Source organism: Lagenorhynchus albirostris, chromosome 15 (assembly GCF_949774975.1).
Source record: "Lagenorhynchus albirostris chromosome 15, mLagAlb1.1, whole genome shotgun sequence".
NCBI classification, from domain to species: Eukaryota; Metazoa; Chordata; class Mammalia; order Artiodactyla; family Delphinidae; genus Lagenorhynchus; species Lagenorhynchus albirostris.
The window spans coordinates 83314684-83334971 of NC_083109.1; the positions used below are offsets into that span (position 1 = coordinate 83314684).

General features: G+C 43.6%; 1 protein-coding gene across 2 annotated transcripts; it reads right to left on the reverse strand.

Moving 5' to 3' along the window:
* Positions 1–593: 593 nt before the first annotated feature.
* Positions 594–17410, reverse strand: KDELR2 (KDEL endoplasmic reticulum protein retention receptor 2). Of its 2 annotated transcripts, XR_009535095.1 has the most exons (6): positions 17215–17410; positions 8432–8532; positions 5099–5257; positions 3763–4015; positions 2040–2643; positions 594–899 (listed from the first exon to the last, which is right to left on the reverse strand). XR_009535095.1 is itself a non-coding variant. In XM_060122452.1 (5 exons), exons 1-5 carry the CDS (start codon positions 17303–17305, stop codon positions 2609–2611), a joined length of 639 nt encoding a protein of 212 aa, XP_059978435.1. In that variant the 5' UTR covers positions 17306–17410; the 3' UTR covers positions 594–2608. The 2 variants fall into 2 exon arrangements, 1 of the variants encoding a protein (XP_059978435.1); XM_060122452.1 differs by having other exon boundaries at positions 594–2643.
* Between the last annotated feature and the right edge of the window lie 2878 nt (positions 17411–20288).

Here is a 20288-nt window from a genome sequence, read left to right on the forward strand (position 1 = left end):
TGGTAACTGAGCGGGAACAAGGCTCATGTTAAATCCAAGGTCAGAGCTAGAGTGTGGGGGAGCCAGGACTCAACACAAGTCTGACCCCAAAGCTTGTGCCTTACCTAGCATTCCCACAAACCACTTACGATTTCTACTGAAATGGAATCTTTGCTTGATCTTTCCAGGAAACTGTCCAACCAATTGGTATCTTTGGAAAGGCTGGGCTGGATCTTCCCCAGCAAGCCTTCCACCTGCAACTTCTTTTTCTCCAGCCATTTCTCTCTTTGACCCGACTATAAAAAGCGGGAAACCTTCCTCTTCTTCTTTTCTTTGGCCATGCTGAGCAGCTTTCAGGATCTTGGTTCCCCAACCAGGGACTGAACCTACCACAAGTGAGGCGCCGAGTCCTAACCACTGGACCACCAGGGAACTCCCTGGGAAACTAGGATGCCTGTGATTGAACTGGACAGGGAAGGGATTGGTGTCTGTAAGCAGCCAACAGCCAGCAGCTTTTCAGAGTTACTTAGTGGGCAAATTTGTTAACTTTTTAAAATTTCCCTGTATGTTTACATTAAAAAAAATTCACACAAATAAAACAGCTCTATCAAAAGTATGAATTACCTGATAACCTTTATTCAGGAAGTGAGAGTAATTCTGAAACAGTGCTTCGTGAGGTGCATCAGACAATGCCTTTGTTTCCAGCGTGTGCAAGGATGCTGCCCAGTCCTGCGCTCCCCTAAGGCACCTGTTAAGATGTCATCCTGGTGGGCCACAAGATGGTGGCAGCATCTTAGCCAGCTTTACAGTTACTTGGGCAGAATGACTGAAGGAGGCACTGACACTTCATGAATCAGGTGGCGTGCGGAAGTCCCAGATCCTCGCTCTACGCATTGTGCTCTCCAACGAATGATCCCAGCCTGTGTTTGATTTACATGCACAAAAACAAGTGTGAGACCCCCACCCATCCCCAGCTTGAGCCGCAAGGAGTCTGCTCCACTTAGGACACGATTTCCTACCCTTCCTCCACACTATCAGAATCTTCCAAGGAGGATGAAAACAGAAACAAAACTAGGATGCCAGAAAGAAAGATACTCTGATACAGAAAAGCAAAGACATGCGGGGGGTCGGGGGGTGGGAATGAGAGAGAGAAAGACAGGAGGTTAAACTATGCAGTTATACTGCTTATTTGGAAAGATGTTATGAGACACACTAGATAAAAGTAAAACCCATCCAGCTCCCTTCCTCCACAAGGTATTTTAATGCAGCAAGCAAGAAGACTACATCCTTCTTGTAGTAAGCACTGTTAGTATTCAACACGTTAACATTTATGGTGCATCACATAAAAACAAAGTCAAATGCTTTTGCATAAATCAAAAAAACACAGCAAACCAATACAATGGCAAAATCAGGAGGAAAATTCCAAATTTTCTAAAAAATACAGAGGGTTTTAGATTATTAAGTGGAGAACAAATGTTTGCAGCCCTATGTAGAGCTTTTGTTGCCAATCGAAAAACATAAAAACCCATCCTGACACAGGATGTTCCAAAAGCCTAATTCAGAAAAAAGACAGTTTCTTCTATGTTTAGTAAAATGTTTATTTAGGATGGTAACACAAGATAAGTCACGCAAGAGCTCAGTAAAAACAAAACAAAAAACAAAAAAAAGTAAAAGGAATGGCAATTGGTGCTGCCAGTTAAAAAAAAGGAAATCACTTTGCTATCCAAAAGTGGTATGAAGAATCTGAGCATAGACATGGTTGTAGTAATCTTCTGTAATTATAAATTAAAGTGATAGGTAACTACTCGTGTTCCACTTCTCAGAGGAGTCCTAGATCCAAAATAATCACAAATGCTTCCTGCACCTCACGCTCAGACAGCAGGCAGCCCACAGCCCCTGCCCACCGAGCTCTTTAACAGCCTTGGGACAGTCTCAAACTGACCCTTCTTAGTAGGGGAGGAGGGCAGGCACCTTTGCTGACTCCTAAATGAGACTCCATCGACATTCAGAATCTTAAAATTTTGGTAATGAAAACCGTAAGACTTGCAAGTCACCCTTACCAGCTTTAAATGTAGTGTTGTGACGTCCAAGGAAGGATTTCCACATCAGGTGGGAAGTGATTTGAACAGATGTACCAAACTGGACACCGTGTCTCAGATTTCAAACAAAGATAACTCATCTCTTGGCAAAAAAATAAATATAGTGGAATGCAAGTTTGATAGATGGAGGAATATATAATCTACCAATTGTCAAGGAGTATGATTTCATTGCAGACACAAAGAATCAACAATTTCAAAGAATTTTAAAAAAAGTTTGCACTTATTCCTCACAAAATCTTCACTTTTGCAACTATCCCAATTGAAGCTACACACTGACTTTATTAATACAGCATTAAGTTTCTTTGTGTAAAAAAATCTTTGTACATAGTAATAAAAAAAGATAAGGCAAGATGCACTGAACAGAAACCTTCTGGTTCTTTCCCTCTGGGTTCTTACAGAGCCATAGATGACTATCTGCAACAAAAGAGTTAAGTTTCTGATTTTCCATATGAAGCATCTTGTGCCTTTGCTGTGGTAAGAATTCTGTCCGAGCACCCTGAAGGACAGATGCTGGTCATGGTCTTTGGCACTTACGCTGGCAGACTGAGCTTCTTTCCCTTGAGTACTAGAATTTTCAAGAGAGGGAGAAAAAAACAAAAGGTTACTGATCCTGACAAGCTTACAGTTTCCTCCTTCCCATTCCCAGAAGTCTGTCATACAAGATACTACATAGTAAGGTCCAAGGAAATAAGCTTCTGGCAACCAACAGGCGTCTGATTTTGGTGTCAATAAACAAAGCCCTCTGAACTATGGAAGTGTCACGCACACACAGACCGGAATTTTCTTCATGTATCTGGATGCCACAGCAATTGAATTTAAAAATAGTAATTCAATTGAAATTGTCACTAAATTCACAGCAGCTTTTTTTTATCATGACTTTCTTCCCTAATTAACATGTACTGAAATATAACTGTTAAGATATTTTGGATGTTAAAAAAGGAGATAAGATACATATGCCCTTATAACTAGCAATTCCACCATTAGGAATTTTATTGCATAGCCAGGATTCTTAGCCTGGGATCTGTGGTTGGGTTTCAGAAGCTCCTGAATTCCCTAAAACTCTACGCATATATTTGTGTGAATATGTCTAACTGTGCATTTTTTTCTCAGCAAGGACCATGGCTTTCATCAGATTTTTGTGACGTTCACACATCCTCTATTCATACAAATGCAAAAATATACACATACAAGGATGCTGATATAAGCACTGGATTTTTAAGCCCAAACACCCATGAACAGGGGGCTGAGTAAGTAAATTATGGTAATCCACATAATACTCTATCGCTATTAAAAATTATGTAGATGTCTGGGAAAAAGAGCAGATTATAGAATAACATGTTTAGTTGAAATCATGTGTCATTAAATGATTACATTTACTGAAGCATTAACAATGATTATCTCTGAGTGGTAGGATTCTGGGTGATTGTTTTCAGAATTATTAGTTCTGACTGATTTTACAATGAAAACGTGTCATTGTAGAAAACAATAAAGTTACAGAAAAAGAAAAAAAAAAAAAAGCCTGACAACCCTGACCGAGAATTTAACTGGACAGTCATTAAAAGGTTCCTCTGAAGCCAGTTCTGCTTTCTGAGCAAGTGTCAGATTAGGAGCATGCGAGGCAAGGAGAGCCCCTAGAAGAACACACGGCTGTACAACAAAGCTGGCAGGACGCAGCCCAATGTACCTTTTGTAATGTACAAGTAGAAGAAGTCGCAGTACAGGATGGTCTGGACAACGCCGGCCACCACAGCGATGAGGTCAAAGAAGCCCTCAAAGTAGAAGCGCCAGATCCAGTTGACAAGATACAAAGCACGGTAGAGGCCCAGGAAGAACAGGTAGTGGGTGGTGATGGTCTCAGCCTCCCCGGTCTTGCTGATCATGAAGAGCTGTGGTAGGATAGCCACTGACTCAAGGTAAATGGAGAAGGTCCACAAAATCTGTAAGAGAAACAGCATGCTTTGGTCAGCATCCAGTGCCCGCCATGAGTTCACAGGAAACACTCTTGCTTTACTGTGAAGTAGCACAGAGTGGGGAATCTGGCATCAGAGCCCAGGCCAGAGTAGCTTTGCAATTTAATAAATCACAGAAACTTCAGCCACAGATAAAAGGCACGGACGCTCCCAGTGACAGGCTGGACAACCTGCACAGCTCCACCTCTTGGACTTTCATCACCTTGCCTCTCCAGCGTTGCATTCTTCAATTTTCTGGGACTCTACGTATGTGCTGCTTCCCCTGCGTCAGCTTATCCCACTCCGAATCTAGGGTCCCTAATTTCTGCTTTCTGCCAGGGTTGACAAGACTGATGACTGGGTCCTTCCACTCCCTCACTGCTGTTTTTCCTCACCAACTGGGTCTCCTTTCCAGGCTATTTAAATCGTCTCACTATTTTTCTTATCCTTCAGGCTCTTTTAGCATGGTTAAATCAAAGGGGTAGGAAGTCAGAGCTGTAATCACGCAAACTCTCTGCCCAACACAGCACTTCATTCACGATGACGAAAGGAGGACTTGTGAGTAGTCCCTGAAGTGTTTCAAAACCCAGGCGCTCCCTGCACCATCAGATGACCACCGTCAGCGCGGTAACTGAATCAAGCCCAGGACGCTCAGGGGTGGGCGGAGCGCATAGGAGCGCTGGGGCACCACGCTAACTGCGCTTCCTGAAGACGAGGACTGAAGCAACGCTGCTTAGGTGATTCGCAGACGGCACCAATGAGCGAAGCCCGCGCACGAAGAGTGGGAGCGGGGAGAAGACCATGTGCTTCAGACACTCGGACAGGCAGCGCACTGTGCTTGGAATCACAGAAGCCAAGTTTATATTCTAAAGGAGAGTCAGAGACACCCAAAGAGGTGTCTAACCTGGGTGCTTAATTCCTGCCCACGATTTATTTACACCAAACCATGTATGTCTGCCAACCCACAGCCCCGCCCCCCCAAAACCAAACCAAAACAGAACCCCATTACCTGCAAACGGGTCTATTTCCCTAGGGAACCAGACAGGATTACTAAATAGCCTCTTAACTAACCTCAAGAGGAGAGAAGTCATGATTGACTAGAAACGAGAGGCCTCCCACAGGGACCACCAGAAACTCCACTCGGAAAGTATCATGATTTCCATCGTAGGTTGCCTTAAATTTCATGTAGATCAGGTACACTGTGGCATAGGAGCAGGCAATGTAGATAAGCTATAAAGAAAAAAAAATACTGGGTCATCAATATCTTAAAATTGCTCACACTCTCTTGGCTGTCTACATCATCCATATGTATACACATACACACACACACACATATGTGTGTATATATATATATATTTTTTTAATTTAAAATATATACTTTTTTGGAATATACGGTTCTATAAGTCATATAACCACCACCAAAATCAAGACACAGACCAGTCCTAACACCTCCGCCACCCCAAATTCCCTCATGCTGCCCCTGCAGAGTCAAGCCTTTCTCCCAGCCTAACCTCTGGCAATCACTGATGAGTTCTTGGTCCTTGCAGTTTTTGCCTCTTCTAGAATTCCATTCCATAAATAGAATCATAACCATATGTCAACTTTAAGATCAGCTTCTTTCAGTTAGCATAACGATTTGAGATCCAACTGTGCTGTCATGTGTATTAAGAACTGGTCCCCCCATATTTCAAAGCAACAGCCCATGTCTGGGTGCCACAGCTGTTCATCCACCCAGCAGTTAAAGGACAGGTGGGTTGTTCCCAGCTTGGGAGATGGTGGGTAGAGCTGCTGTGAACATTTGTGTACAGGCTTTTGTGTGAACGTAAGCTTTCATTTCTCTTGGGTAAATACCTACAAGTGGGATTGCTGGATCATATGTTAAGTGTTAAGTTTAACTTTACATAAGAGACTGCAAAGAATGTATTTTTAATCTCATTTTAAACTATTAGATGGTAGCTTTAGAAAAAAAGTGAACGGGAAGTTCAATGCAGTTCAAAACCAACGCACTTCCTTACAGCATGAAGATATTTCTGAGCTAGTGCTTTATCTAAAGATAAGATAAACAATGTAACTCATGTTAAACTTTGCAATGATGGTTTTAACTTATATATTGCTGCTATGAAATTTTGCCTGGTAACATAACAAAAGCAAAACCAAACTAAGTGGTAATTTGTAAAACACTGCTGCCTACATGTTCGTCTTTCACATTCAAAAGGTAAAACACTATATATTCATCTGAACCCAAGGAAAAGTCTGATATTCTGAAATTACACCAATTTTCAGACTGCAGAATTTTAGGCTCAAGAAGCAAACGGCAATTCCAGCCTATAAACATAGACAACCAGGATGTCAGCCGCGTGGCCTGGTGCCACTTCTCTCCAGGAAAACTTGTGAAACCTGATTAGGAAAACATTTGGGCAAAACAACTTCAGAGAAAAATGAGAGCAAGCATCCAGTCCACATACACTTAAAAACAAAACAAAACAAAGACCTAAACTGTCCCTGGCATCTTATCATGAAGTTACATTTGCAAATAAATAGTCAACACAACGTCAATATTAAAATTGTTGACAATACCCATACACCAAGAAGTAACACACACACTCCCCTCCCCAATGCAAAATCAAGGAGGGTCAATATCTTATACTGTGAGTTCTCTCCACGTGAAAATATATGCACGTATGTATATGAATAAAATAACATATAATCCACATGTATAAACAAAATACACACACATCTATGTACAGAGCCCCCCCCCCGAACATCCTGTGAAGGCACACGGTGGCCGGGGGTCCCTCCCCAGCCCCACTCCTGCAGCCCCCCAGACTGCGCCCATAAAGGCTTAGCAGCCACTGGGAAAAGCAGCTGCTTTTCTCCTCTCACCAGTGCTTGGCATTTAAAGTAAAAAGCTATGAGCACATAAAACTTGGCTCTCACTGCCCTGATTTTCAAGACATTATGTTTGGAAGCAACAATTAAGCAAGTAAGGATTCCTCTGAAAGCTAGGCGTCCTGGGGGTAAGGGGACTCTCACTCATACACTTCCAGTATCTACAGTTGTAACTTGCCTGCACAGCAAGCAAAGACCTAGGCTTTCTGTTTTGGGCAGCGCCATGCAGCTTGTGGGACCTTAGTCCCCTAGCAGGGATCGAACCCGGGCCCCTGGCAGTTTGGTGGTGAAAGCGCAGAGTCCTAGCCACTGGACTGCCGGCAATTCCCGGACGTAGCCATTTTTAAGGGAGCTAATTATTTCCTGATAATGACGCTCCCATCACTTAGTAATAAAGAATGGAATGATTACAGGTAACTCAAATTTGCTTCTTAGTAAAGACCACAGGCTCAAATATTGCTTTGTCTACTTTGACCTGTGCTTATAAAAATGCTTTTGAACACAAAGTGTTGGGGGGAGTTGCTTTAAATACCATACCCATGGCTTTAAACATTGCTTCCCTGGGTACCAATAACCAAGTGCCTACCATAGTGCCCAGCACGCAGGTGCGGTTAAGCATTTGAAGAATGAATGAATGAAATCAGACATCCTTTACACATGCTGAGAGCCCCATACTTTCCTTCATGGCACCAATCACACACCGCAGTCATCCATTTAGTGCTGCTATGATAGTCTGCTCTCCGCTGCCAGACGGAGTGCTGCTTGCTGTCTGCCCCACCCTCACTGCGCCCTGGCGGTGCTCACCAAGTGTGAGGTCAGTGCCTGTGGGAAAGAACTGAGGCTGCCGTAAGCGTGGAGCGCGTACCACCAGTGGCACACAAGAGGCTAGGTGGTATACAAACATTTTGTATTTTGAGAGCTATACATTTGTTTTCATGCAGGGATATATGACACCAAAGGTGTCATGGATACTAATACTTAGGACAAGTTAAAGGGTTTAAAATCCATATTAAGTAAATTATGGTGCAGCTGTTGCTTCAGCACAGCACAAGTGACACCCAGATGGCACAGCCCGGCCCTCCCAGAGCAGCAGGACAAGGCTGTGCAGCGAGGAGCCCCGGCTTTCGCTTCTCGTTCTGAACCAACTTGCTGGGTTTCCCAGGGAGTCTGTAATTTCCCACTGCTTGAGAACATGATAGTCACCCCTCTTTCTTATAAGGTTTTCAAGAGCTTTAGAACTTTATCATAGTTGAGGAACTTAAGACTAAGAAATCTCTAAGTGTGAAGCACTTTCATTAAATAGATACTGCTTTGATGTAGGAAAAAATTATGCCTAAAGGTAACTATTCCTTGTTATATGTACTAGGTGGTCTAAAAGTGCCTACATCAAGAACAGCATATTTAGACATTATTCTTGAAGATGTTTAATTAAGTGCACAGGTGACATAAATTTAACAGTTTCCATAGGTCTGTGAATTACGGATAAAATACATTCCACTGGATGCCACACCATACCTTCATAGACGTATTATATAATGAAATAAATGAAGTAAAAAGATCCAGGTAACGAGTTGTGAAGACCAGTGCAAAGAGAAGCTGGCTTTTCCCAGAAATACCTAAAGAAACAAAAGGAAAGCATTAGAAATGCCTCCAAGAGCTTTATGATTTTTGTAGACAACACTGTGCAGGAAACGCAGGAACGTGGGACACCAGGGGTCAAGGCTGATGGTCGGGATGACTCTAAATAAATGACAGCAGTTTCAGGTTTTCTTTCCCTTAACATTCTTGAACATAACCGTTTGGGAAGGCTCTAACAACTTTTCTGTCTTACTATGATGGGTGACCATAGAAAGTGACTTAATTATGCCAGCTCCAATATACCAGGATGTGCATTGTTCAAATGAACATTAAACTTCTCAAATATGTCTAAGCAGGAAGAAATTTATTTCAAAAACCCTGCTGTTACTTAGTGTTGTAACTTGTCTGTTACCTTTAGCATCTTTCCATTTTAAAACAATGTCTCGTGGTGACAAATCTTTCGAGGATGGAGCTGGAATCTACCTGGATTAAGGAACCCTGTGGGGGACAGTGTTTCAGGGCAGAGTTTGAGCAGTAATCCTCCTGGATTGGCCTCCCAAGGTGACTTCTTTTGTGAGGGCAGCATTAACTTGGGACAGGTTAAAAACTTTAAAAAAAAGTTCTCTTAGAGGAATCACACAACCAATCTCAGACTCACATAAAAATGCTCCTGGATGCTATGGCAACAAGAGGGTGGGAACCTGCTAGTCCCCCAAAGAGCAGTCTTCTATTGTTTTCACATTTTGAAACTGTTTCTCCCTCCAGAGCACTGTTGTAGCACATGGAGACACAGCCGGGGACATCTAGTAGATCAGGTGGAGTGTACCCGACATCTGGATTTGGCCAAATATTTGTGTGACAACAAACTGAACTGTGGGTTTCAGAGGTTGGAGAAAGAGCGAATTCATTAAGGAAACTGAGTCTTACTAGGTGTCAGAACCGGCCCAACCTCACCTACATTGCAAACTTCACACCATCAGACATTTAAGCAAGTTTGTATTTAGCAGAAATGTCACTGCAGCCAAATCATTAGCAATATTCTTCCAGAATGTGAAAATCACATTGTTTTAAATGATATTTTACAAACAACACTACTTTACAAAACAATTTTAAAGCCTGTTGAAGCGAAAAGCCTGGATCTAAAAATGTTACTTTCTACACATGCATAATTGCAGTTCCAACCTATTCACAAAAATACCTAAATAGAAACCGAAGAAAAAGTTGACTCTATCCCTCTGGATCCATCAGTAGTAACCAATTTCAAGCGCCAAAGGTGGAGATACAGATAGTCAGCCTGCCCCTTCGAGTCTTTTCTCCAGTAATAGGGACTTTTTTTCTTATCAAAGATCAGTGTTCCAAAGGAGAAACAATGAGGCTGCCATTGACATAAAGAAGATGGGAGAGAGAAGACAAGATGGGGGAAAAAGGACAGGGAGCATGCAGTTCACGTTTGGTGATTGCTGAAGCCTTGAGTGAGAAATTTCCAGTTCATTTTCTATACGGTTCTTTCCAATATTTTAAATAAAAAATTATGGAATACACATGGGCAAATTTTGTTGTAAAGGGTTTATTCTAATGTCCTCATTTTCGGCATTCCTATACTAAACATCAGGGACTATCATATTGCTTTTACCACTCCCCTTTGGGACCCAATTCACATCACTTCCTCTGAGAAGTCGTCTTTGAAGGCACCCTCCCTCATTGCTGTTTATTCATTCAGCAAGTATATACTGGGAACTACTTCATGCCAGCTGCTGCCCTAGCTCCTGTTACAGTGCTTATAAATACACTGTGATTACCTGGTTGCCTGTCTCCCTCTCCCCCAAACCCCCACCAGACACAGAGATCTCCGAAGGCCGGGGTCATGCCTTATTCCACTTCGTGTTCTCTGTGCTGAGCACTGGGCCTGACACACAGCAGGGCCCAGAAAATACTTGCTGAATGAATGAGCAAATGGAAAAAAGAAAATGCAATTCATTTTATTTTCATGTCATGGGGGTAAGCTCTCATTTTATGGTATTTTGGGGTAACACTTCCAAAGAGTTTCTAAGTCATACTGTGTCTCTATGACTGTAAATAGGCGACATGCTCTGGGCTCTGCCCTAATTTACTGCCAGCCAGAGGGTGGGGCAGAGGAGCAGGGGACAGGCAGCGAGTGGCCTGCAGCTTGTCCCGTGGTGCAGACTCCATGCAGGAACCGCCATGCTGGAAACCTGAGTGTGCTTACACAGTTTTACCCTATTCTTCCTGGCCTGGGATCCTGATTAGCAGGTAGCAGCTTTTCCCTTTAAAACAGAAAAACTGTTCTGTCTTCCCGGGAAGGCAGGGATCCCAGCTGAAGACAGATCAGGCAGGGGCAGGAATCTCCTTCCAGGGGGAATACTTGCTATAAGCCAGAGGGGCTCCCACGGTCAGTTTCTGTGTCGAGACGGAAGCATGCGAACGCTATCGGTAACGAGCTCTCAAGAACACTCACTCTAAATGTTTCTGTAACAGTCACATCCCCATACCAAATGCACCAAATACCCAGAGTAAGGAGTATAGCTTGTAAAATGGAAACCAGTCATTAAACTTAACACCATTCCTGTCTTTTCCCACTGGGCCAAGTTAAGTTTAATAAAAGCCTACAACTAAATACTCCACTGTATGTTACTTTAAATTAAGCTGGTTAAAAGCTGCACTTCTCATATTCCCATCGTATTTATAGAACAAAGCCCTCAACCAAAAAGAAAAGCGTTCAATGAATTATTTTTGTCCTGGCAACAGCTGGGATGCAACCAAGCACTGTAGGTCAGACTACCAGGATAATCTGCATGGCAGCATTCAACAAGGGTCCCAGGCACCGTGCTCTGACCCATTGTCTCAAAGGATCCAGATGCTCTCCTAAAGGCCATTAACTTACCCTGGAACCAGCAGCCCAACAGTCAGCACCTGACTCATAACACAGCTCTTGGGACTTGGGGAAACAGAGGCTTTGGAGCCAGAAGGTTTGGGTTCAAGCTCAGCCCTTGAATGCACCAGGTAAGTCAGGGCCCATTACATTCTTGGCCCCCCTAAACCTCACTTTCTGCAGCTGTCAAATGGGGACAAATTATGCCAAATTGTGGGACTATTGGAAAACGTGGTTTTGACTATACCTGCCATGCTGCAAATGCTCAATAAATGACAGCTATTACTATGTATCGCTTTGCCATCTTTTCTTGTTTTCAGAGAAATCCATGCTATTTTATTAAAAATAACAACTGGACTAACATACATGGAATAAAAATCAAAAGGACCTTTTTAACACCCCTCCCACCTCCATTTTAAGTGCAATGTTCCAGGCTTTTTGTTAAAGCCGCTTTCCATATGTGTATTTATATGTGTACCCACACGTTTGCCCCTTAAAATGGGGCCATACCATCTCTCGCTTTACAATTTGCTCTGTTAACTCAGTGTTTCAGATATACCTTCTCCTGTTAATACTTCTGGCTCATTCTTTTTAATGGCTGCATAGTGCTCCATAGTGTGCAGGTACCGACATTTGTGTGACCCTTCCACTAATGGACATTTGGGTTGTGTACAATTTTTGTTCTTATAAAAACATCTTTGTATCTGTAAACAGTGTTTTGTATTTATTTATGTACAACAAACATCTTTATACCTATATATATAGTTTGTTCACATATATGACAATTTCTGTAGTTCAAATTCCCTAGAAATGCTGGGATAAAATAAACACTTTGTTTTGAAATACTGTCAAATTTCCTCTACATAGGCTGTGCCAATTTACATATTCCTTAACACCAGATGAGAATACGCCTTACTTCACACCCTTGCCTACATTAGATCTTGTAAACCTCTGACTTTTTCCCACCCAGCAGCAAATGATGGCGTGCACTGCTATTTTAATATCCAAGTTCCTAACTACTAGTGAGGCAAGGCATTCTTCCATGTTTAACTGGCCTTCTGTTATTCTTCTGTGAACTGCCAACATTGCCCATTTATCTATCAGATTGTTTTTTTTAATTTGTAGGAGTATTTTATTATGGATATTAACCTTTTGTCACTTAGATATATTGCAGATTACTTCTCTCAGTTTATTATCTTTTAACTTTGATGATATTCTGAATTAGTAAGTTAATTTGGGGAGACAAATCATCTTGCTTCCTCACCAGCCTGCCTGGTCCTATCCAGGACATTGGTATGAACATATATTCAAGGTCACCTTCTATGTCCATGAGCAAAGTTTCATACTTTTCCTCATAGAGGTCTTATACCCTCCTTGTTGGGAAATTAAGGGAGCCTTCCCTAGGGTCTTGCCACTTCACATCCATAGGATTTACTGCCTATATGGTTTGATACCCTGTGTTTTTATCTTTTTATATATGTCTTATTATTTCAACTAAATTGCAGCTTTCTTGAGAGCAGAAACTTTGACAGCAACAAGCCGCTGCTCTGGACTGTGTCCCCAGTGCCTTGCACATGGTGGGTGGTCAGTAAGTGAGAGCAATGATTACTCACAAGACTGGCACTCAAAAGAACAAAGGTGACAGCTGCTACCAAGAGGGAGCTGGGAATGTGAGGCAAAAGCTTCCTGAAGTACTCAGTGACAATAAAAGAGGAGGTCTTTTCCATGTGCTTCAAAAATATAAACTGTCACAGCAAGGACATACTGTATAGCACAGGGAACTATACTCAGTATCTTATAATAATCTATAAGGGAAAAGATTCTTAAAAAGAATATATATGTATACACATACACACACACACACACATATATATGTATATATATATGAATCACTTTGCTGTACACCTGAAACTAAAACACCGTAAACCAACCACACTTCAATAAACAAACAAAAAAAAAAAACAAAAAGAGGGAAAAAACTCCCCACATCTGGAAAAGCAACTACAAAAATCAATCAATCAATCAAAATACCAGACACTGCGTACTACTTAAGACAATTTAAGATGAAATATATTAAAACCTAAAACTTCAACACATTTAAGAGCCAAGAAAATGGCTGCTTTTTGTAAATTAGATACATTCATTGCAAAAAAACTATCTCCTAATAAGTTCAAAATATAAAGGTAAATATATATATATACATATATACACACACACACACACACACACACATATATATATATATATAAAAACTGTCCAGTTACAAGCAATGCAGGGACACTGTACATTACAGTCATCTTCAGGAGAATGAAAAGTCTGCAACTTACATGACAACAGCTAACAACAATCTAAGCAATAGGTGGAGGAGGGAAGGGGAGGACTAGGGGACGATGGCTGGGAGCCTTGGAGCTCAGAACTCCACTAGTACTTTAAGCACAATAGATACAGTACTAATAATAACTATCAGCCTACAGGAAAATGTAGATAGGAAATCCTTCACCTACAAACCAAGGCTTGTTCTCCCAACACTACCCAGGTCAGTGTTGAAGACAATAAAGTGACAACTTGAGCATACTGTGGATCCAGCTGCAGTCATAGTTCAGGAAGATGAGGAACTCACACTTCATTTGGGTACCCCTCTGTCATGATAACGGCAGACACCGGAGAATGCCAGTTCAAACTAAACCAAGATCAACTCCCCTGCCCTCACTTTAAAATAGGTCCTTTAAGGCAGTTGTTCAAGAAAACAGAATCTTCCTCACTCACCTGTCTCATCCCTTACCCTAAGGAGAAAAAGCCCCGTGGTTCTATAGCTGCAGCTATGTTTGTTTTTATTTATTTGTTTGTTTGTTTATTTATGGCTGTGTTGGGTCTTCGTTGCCGCACACGGGCTTTCTCTAGTTGCAGCAAGCAGGGGCTACTCTTCGTTGCGGTGCGCAGGCTTCTCACTGCAGTGGCTTCTCTTGTTGCGGAGCACAGGCTCTAGGTGCGTGGGCTTCAGTAGTTGTGGCACGCAGGCTCTAGAGCACAGGCTCAGTAGTTGTGGTGCACGGGCTTAGTTGCTCTGCAGCATGTGGGATCTTCCCAGACCAGGGCTCAAACCTGTGTCCCCTGCATTGGCAGGCGGATTCTTAACCACTGCGCCACCAGGGAAGTAGCAGCTGCAGCTGTGTTCAAAACAAATGCCAAAATCCTAAAATGAACCCCAATACCAGTATTTTCAAAGTGAGAAACACAACCTGAATGTACACGTCTCCTATTTTAGTTGAGAACCTCATATCAAATTCTTACTCTTTCAAAAGTCTCTAAACAACTTTAAATTAGGATGGAAAAAACAAGGCAGTTAGTCAAATTCAGACTTTAAATCTGAATAAACGATCTTGGTGATTTTGATTTTTACAAGGCCAGGAAATCTCACATATAAGAACTAAAATGATCCTAAGTCTGATAAAGAGGATAGTTTAATAACTATTGGGATACTGGGCAAATGCACACAAACTTAACTCACCTATTCACCTTCCTTATTATTTTGGCTGAAGTATTTTATATTTTCCTAAATGCTCCTAAATCTCCCAAATGAGAACATTTAAAAATGTTCTAAATGAATATTTTAAAACAAAAAAAATAGCAAACCTCCTTACTTTCTCCTATTACTTAAGGTTCCCTTAAGAATTCTACATTCAGCATTGCACTAACTTCTCCCCAACATCTTAGTTTAGATGCACATTTAGGAGATCGCGTGCTTCAACATTTAATGACTTGACAGAGAAGGGGATTCTGAGGAACATATGAAGGATAAAGAGATTCATACAAAGATTTTCATACAAAAATAAAGATTAACAGTAACATTTTCTGGTGGAGGGATGGGCAAAATGGGTGAAGGTAGTCAAAAGGTAAATCCTGGGGATGTAACATACAGTGGTTAACTGTAGTTAGCAACACTATATCATATGTTTGAAAGTTGCTAAGAGAGTAGATCTTCAAAGTTCTCATGGCAAGAAAAAATGTAGCTATGTGTGGTGATGGGTGTTAACTAAACTTACTGTGGTAATCATTTCACAATACACATATCAAATTTCTACGTTGTACACCTAAAACTAATAAAATGTTATATGTCAATTACAGCTCAATAAAGCAGGGATAAAAAATAACATTTCCTGAGTGCAACAGAAAATGTCCTAAACTACTCACCTGAATAATTTTGAATAATTTAAAACAAAATTGTTCAGGCCAAATAGATATTTATTCAAATCCTTAATTGTGAGTTACTGATCACCTGTGTTCCAACCCTGGCACTAATTTTCTCACCTCCCTGAGCCTCAGTTCCCTGGTCCACAGAATGGGGGCAACAGCACTCACCTCATAAGGTTATTTCAAGGACTACACGGGATAAGCCATATAAGGTACTTAGCTCACTACCTAATACATAGCAAGCGTTTAAATGTCAGCTATCACAATCGCTGAAATTACTTCGCTGTCTTTGGAAATCATACAACTGAACCTCTCAGAACTATACATAAATTGAGAGATCACCTCCAAGCCAAACACACCAGCTTCAGTACATGGACTTTGTAACATCCACTTTGATTGCTCAAAGGTCTTTTTTGGTTTTGCTTACTTCCTGGATTTCAGCTATGTTCCAGGGAGACAGGTGAGGCCTGAAGACAGCAGCCAAAGATGTGGTGTTCCTTGACAGGTGAAAATATTTAGAAATCAGTCACGTAAATGGAATCTCTGCCACCCAGGTCCTTTGGGACCCCATCTTTTACTGTCTCTGCAAAAATTAAGCTCTTTAATTCATCAAACGTTATTATACTAAGGCCATGGCATCAAAAATATGTTTAAGGAAGACGCTGTAATTTTAAGAAATCATTTAAAATTCGCCATTGTTAAGCTTTTAGGGTTAATGAAATGCAAAACCCCGCAACTACTAGCCGGTAAAGATTTGTCTCACTGCCTCCCAGCAGTGTGAGCATGAAATGTGTACTCCAGAGGAGCGAGCCGCCAACTCACTGGTGACGTGGAGTGAGGAATTACAGGAGACCACACTAGACCTCGGCGGTACCCGGCGCCGCGCCGCAGGTTGAAGAGAACCCATTATTAGATGAAGGCACTCGGAGTTTGACAAACTAGATCGTCCCTCAAAGCAGCATTAACTGCCCCAAGAAATTCGCTTAGAGACCTCCCCATACCCCCTCCCGTGGCAGGCGTGATCCTGGACCCGAGAGCTGGCGTGTTAGAGCAGGACTCTAAGGACAGGCCTGCCCGGACACCCTAACGTAAAGGCCAGTCCTCGAAGGGGCAGGGTGGGGAGCAGGGTGACCTCTCCCCACACCAGCCCCACCTACCGGGCTGGGTAGTCTGCCACGTCAGGCCGAGCCGCCGCCGTCCTGCCCATCCTCCTCCCGCGCGTCCCATTGATTCGCGGGCTCTCCGCACCTCGGGACCCCCAGAACAGGCGCTCGGAGAAGCGCCCACTAAAGCCGCGGGCGGAGGCCGCGCCTGCCGGACCCCCGCCCCCCCCATCCAAACTTTTCAGAGATAACAAGGCCCCGCGCTGTCCAGTTGGCGCCTCCCCCGCTCCGACGGCTCAAGTTCGCGAGCCGACCAAGTGCAGAGCTGGGCCCAGCACCGCGACACCTCACCCCGGCCTGAGCTTCCACCCCGAGGGGCCGCAGGCTCCCCCCGGGCCCCGCCGCCCGCCAGGCCGGCCGAGGGGGTGTGTCGGGCCGGCGCAGGCCCGCGGGCCGTGGGGCAGCCGAGGTCGCCTGGTCCTCCCAGAGACCCGGCCCTATGCCCGAGCCTCTCCTGGGCCTCGTCCGCCGCTTACCGGCGCAGGAGCGCGTCTTCCAGATCTTCAGCAGCAGGATGACGATGGCCGCCAGGTGGGACAGGTCCCCGGTCAGCCGGAAGATGTTCATGGCGGCGGCGGTCTGCGCGGCGGCCCCAGGCTCCGCGGCTCAGGCAGCGGCGGCGGCGGCCACAGACAGGAAGCTGCGAAGATGGCGAAAGCGAGCGCGACGTGGCCAGGGACGTGGCCGAACTGCCGGCGCGCGCGCGGGGCAGCTTGGGAGAGCGGACAGCCGCCAGGCCCCGCCCCTTCCCCGCCCCTTAAAGGGGACGCTTCGGGAGCAGACCGGGAGGGCGGGCAGGCTCCGGGGCCCCCTACCCAGGACCCCGACTGCTTGCGAACTTCCCCCTGCCGGGTTTCCGGCTTCCCCTCGGGTGCCAGCGATTTCCTTTAATTTTTGAAATGACACTCTCTTGTGGGGGATTTTTTTTCCCCTCCCACTGATCTTAAGAGCTCTATAGGCTTACTGTATGAAAAAGTATGAGGGGGGAAAAATTAATGTGATTGCATCACTCAAGATAAGGTGGATATTGGGGTTTCGGGGAGGGTGCGGCTTATGCCGGGATCTGAAGATTTTACCATTCTGGGGACTCTCTTTGACAAAGAGTGTGCAAAATTAGGTAGAAAACGAACATTTCTGTAGGATGTGAAAATAAATCATAAGAAATTACTAACGGAACGAAGCTGACGAACAGGATACGCTGCATAATTTGCGGGGCCCAGTGCAAAATGAAAACGGGGGTTCCCTGATTGTTTAAATGCAGGGAAAAAAAACCCTGCTGCTAAAGGTTCTAAAATGTAAACCTTTTCCCTTTATTTTGCAGTCTCTCTCGACTTCATGTCTCTGTTTCATGTCATTCTAAGTAAAGAAAAAAGAAAATGTGAAACTATGATCATGAATTTTACCGTTTGTCTTTATATAGAGCCATGTCAGTTTTGAGTGCAAATATCAGAGCATTTAACACGGGTGCGGAATCGCGGAAAGTGTAATTTGTATTTTATGGCTTGTGCATGGAGGGCGCCTGGAGTTGGCCAGAAGAGATGAACACAGGCCAGACCCAGGAAGGTTGGAAGGAGGAAAAAGGGGTCCCCAGGGACAGTGGAGGCCAAAGGAGCACATCTTTGGGCGTGGGATAATGGATGGGCCAGTGCCACTGCTCCAGTGAGCCAGGGTCTTGCCCTGGACTTGGCTGGAGGACCAACATGGGCCTGATGGCTGCTGGTTCCCTCTCCCTCCAGCTGAGCTTGCTGGGGCAGCGAGGTGAAACCAGGCACCTCCCCTTACCATCCTCTACCACCTCAACCCATGGCAGAGGGCAACATCAAGCGTATTGCAACCTCGGTGCCAGGATACATGAGGTACCTGGATCAGGGGTGGGCACGAGGCTTGCGCCTGCCAGGTTGGCCGCTAAAAGGTGGGACAGCCATCACCATGTCCTGCTCAGAGAAGCCGCAGGGCACACGAGCTCAACCCCACCCACTCTGACCCACATTGCACCTGCACCCTGGCCCCCACGTAAGCAGAAGATGCAGCGGTCACTGGGCAGGAGAGAGAGGAGGAGGCCGGGCTCCCAGGGCACAGGGGAGCAGGCACGCTGAGGGACAAACGACCAGGAGCCAAGACTCCAAGTCTCCGTTGCATGTGCCATTGTCTCATGGGACCTCGCTTGCAAAACATAAATCCAAAGGTAAAATTATTAAGAGTTTGAAGAAGATGAGGGTAGAGCATTATGCCTTGATTATGGGACCTTCTGTCCCTGTGAAAATGCATGAAGTCAGCCCTTCCAACAGATACCACAAACAACACTAAATCCTGAAAATGAAACATGTTTTTATTAATTAACTCACTGGCGCACTTCTGTAATGCTCATTTTTCCTACATTTTTTTCATTGTACACTCTTCAGCCACCTCTTCATAGGACGATGATTTTTTTGTATGTCTGTGTGTTGGGATTAACAACCTTAATAATGCAGAACATTGCCATTTTTTTCTATTTTTTATTGAGATATAATTGACATAAAACATTAGTTTCAGGTGTACGATGTAATGATTCAATATTTGTATATATTGCAAACGATCACCGCAATAAATCTAGTTAACATCCATCACCATGCATAGTTACACAATTTTTTTCTTGTGATGAGAACTTTTAAGATCTACTCTCTCAGCAACTTTCAAATATACAAGACTCTATTATTATAAACGATAGTCACCATGATGTACATTACATCTTCAGGACTTATTTTATAACTGGAAATTTGACCTTTTGACCACCTTTATCCATTTTGCCTAGTCTCACCCCAACAATTATTTGGAAATATTTTCTATAGAGAGAATAGAAAAATTATGTTTTCTCCATCATGGTTAATTGAAAAATGCTTTTGATAGTTTGGAAACATTTCTTTCATCTTCTCAACTTGTTACTGGTAATATCATGGACATTATTAGGACAGTTGTCACATTCAGAAAACCTCAATCAAGTTATTTCATATAAAAGCTGCAAGTTTGGGACTTCCCTGGTGGCTCAGTGGTTAAGAATCCACCTGCCAATGCAGGGAACACGGGTTCGAGCCCTGGTCCCAGAAGATCCCACATACACAGGAGCAACTAAGCTCACGCGCCCCAACTACTGAGCCTGAGCTCTAGAGCCAGTGAGCCACAACTACTGATGCCCACGAGCCAAGAGCCCGTGCTCCACAACAAGAGAAGCCACCGCAATGAGAAGCCCGTGCGCCACAACGAAGAGTAACCCCTGCTCGCCGCTCGCCGCAACTAGAGAAACCCCACGCACAGCAAGGAAGACCCAATGCAGCCAAAACTAAATAAATAAATTTATTAAAAAAGAATAAAGCTCCAAGTTTTCCGGGCGTTTTCTTGTGCAAGGACTAATGTAATACTTTTTGGATTGATGACACTAATTAACTAGCTTGTTGGCACTTCTTGTTGTATTTCATGGTTTTCATACACAAATTCATTGACACTTCCCTAAGAGGGAAGCTTAATCCCCTCCCCCAACCTTGAATGTGAGCTGGATTTAGAGACTCACTTCTAA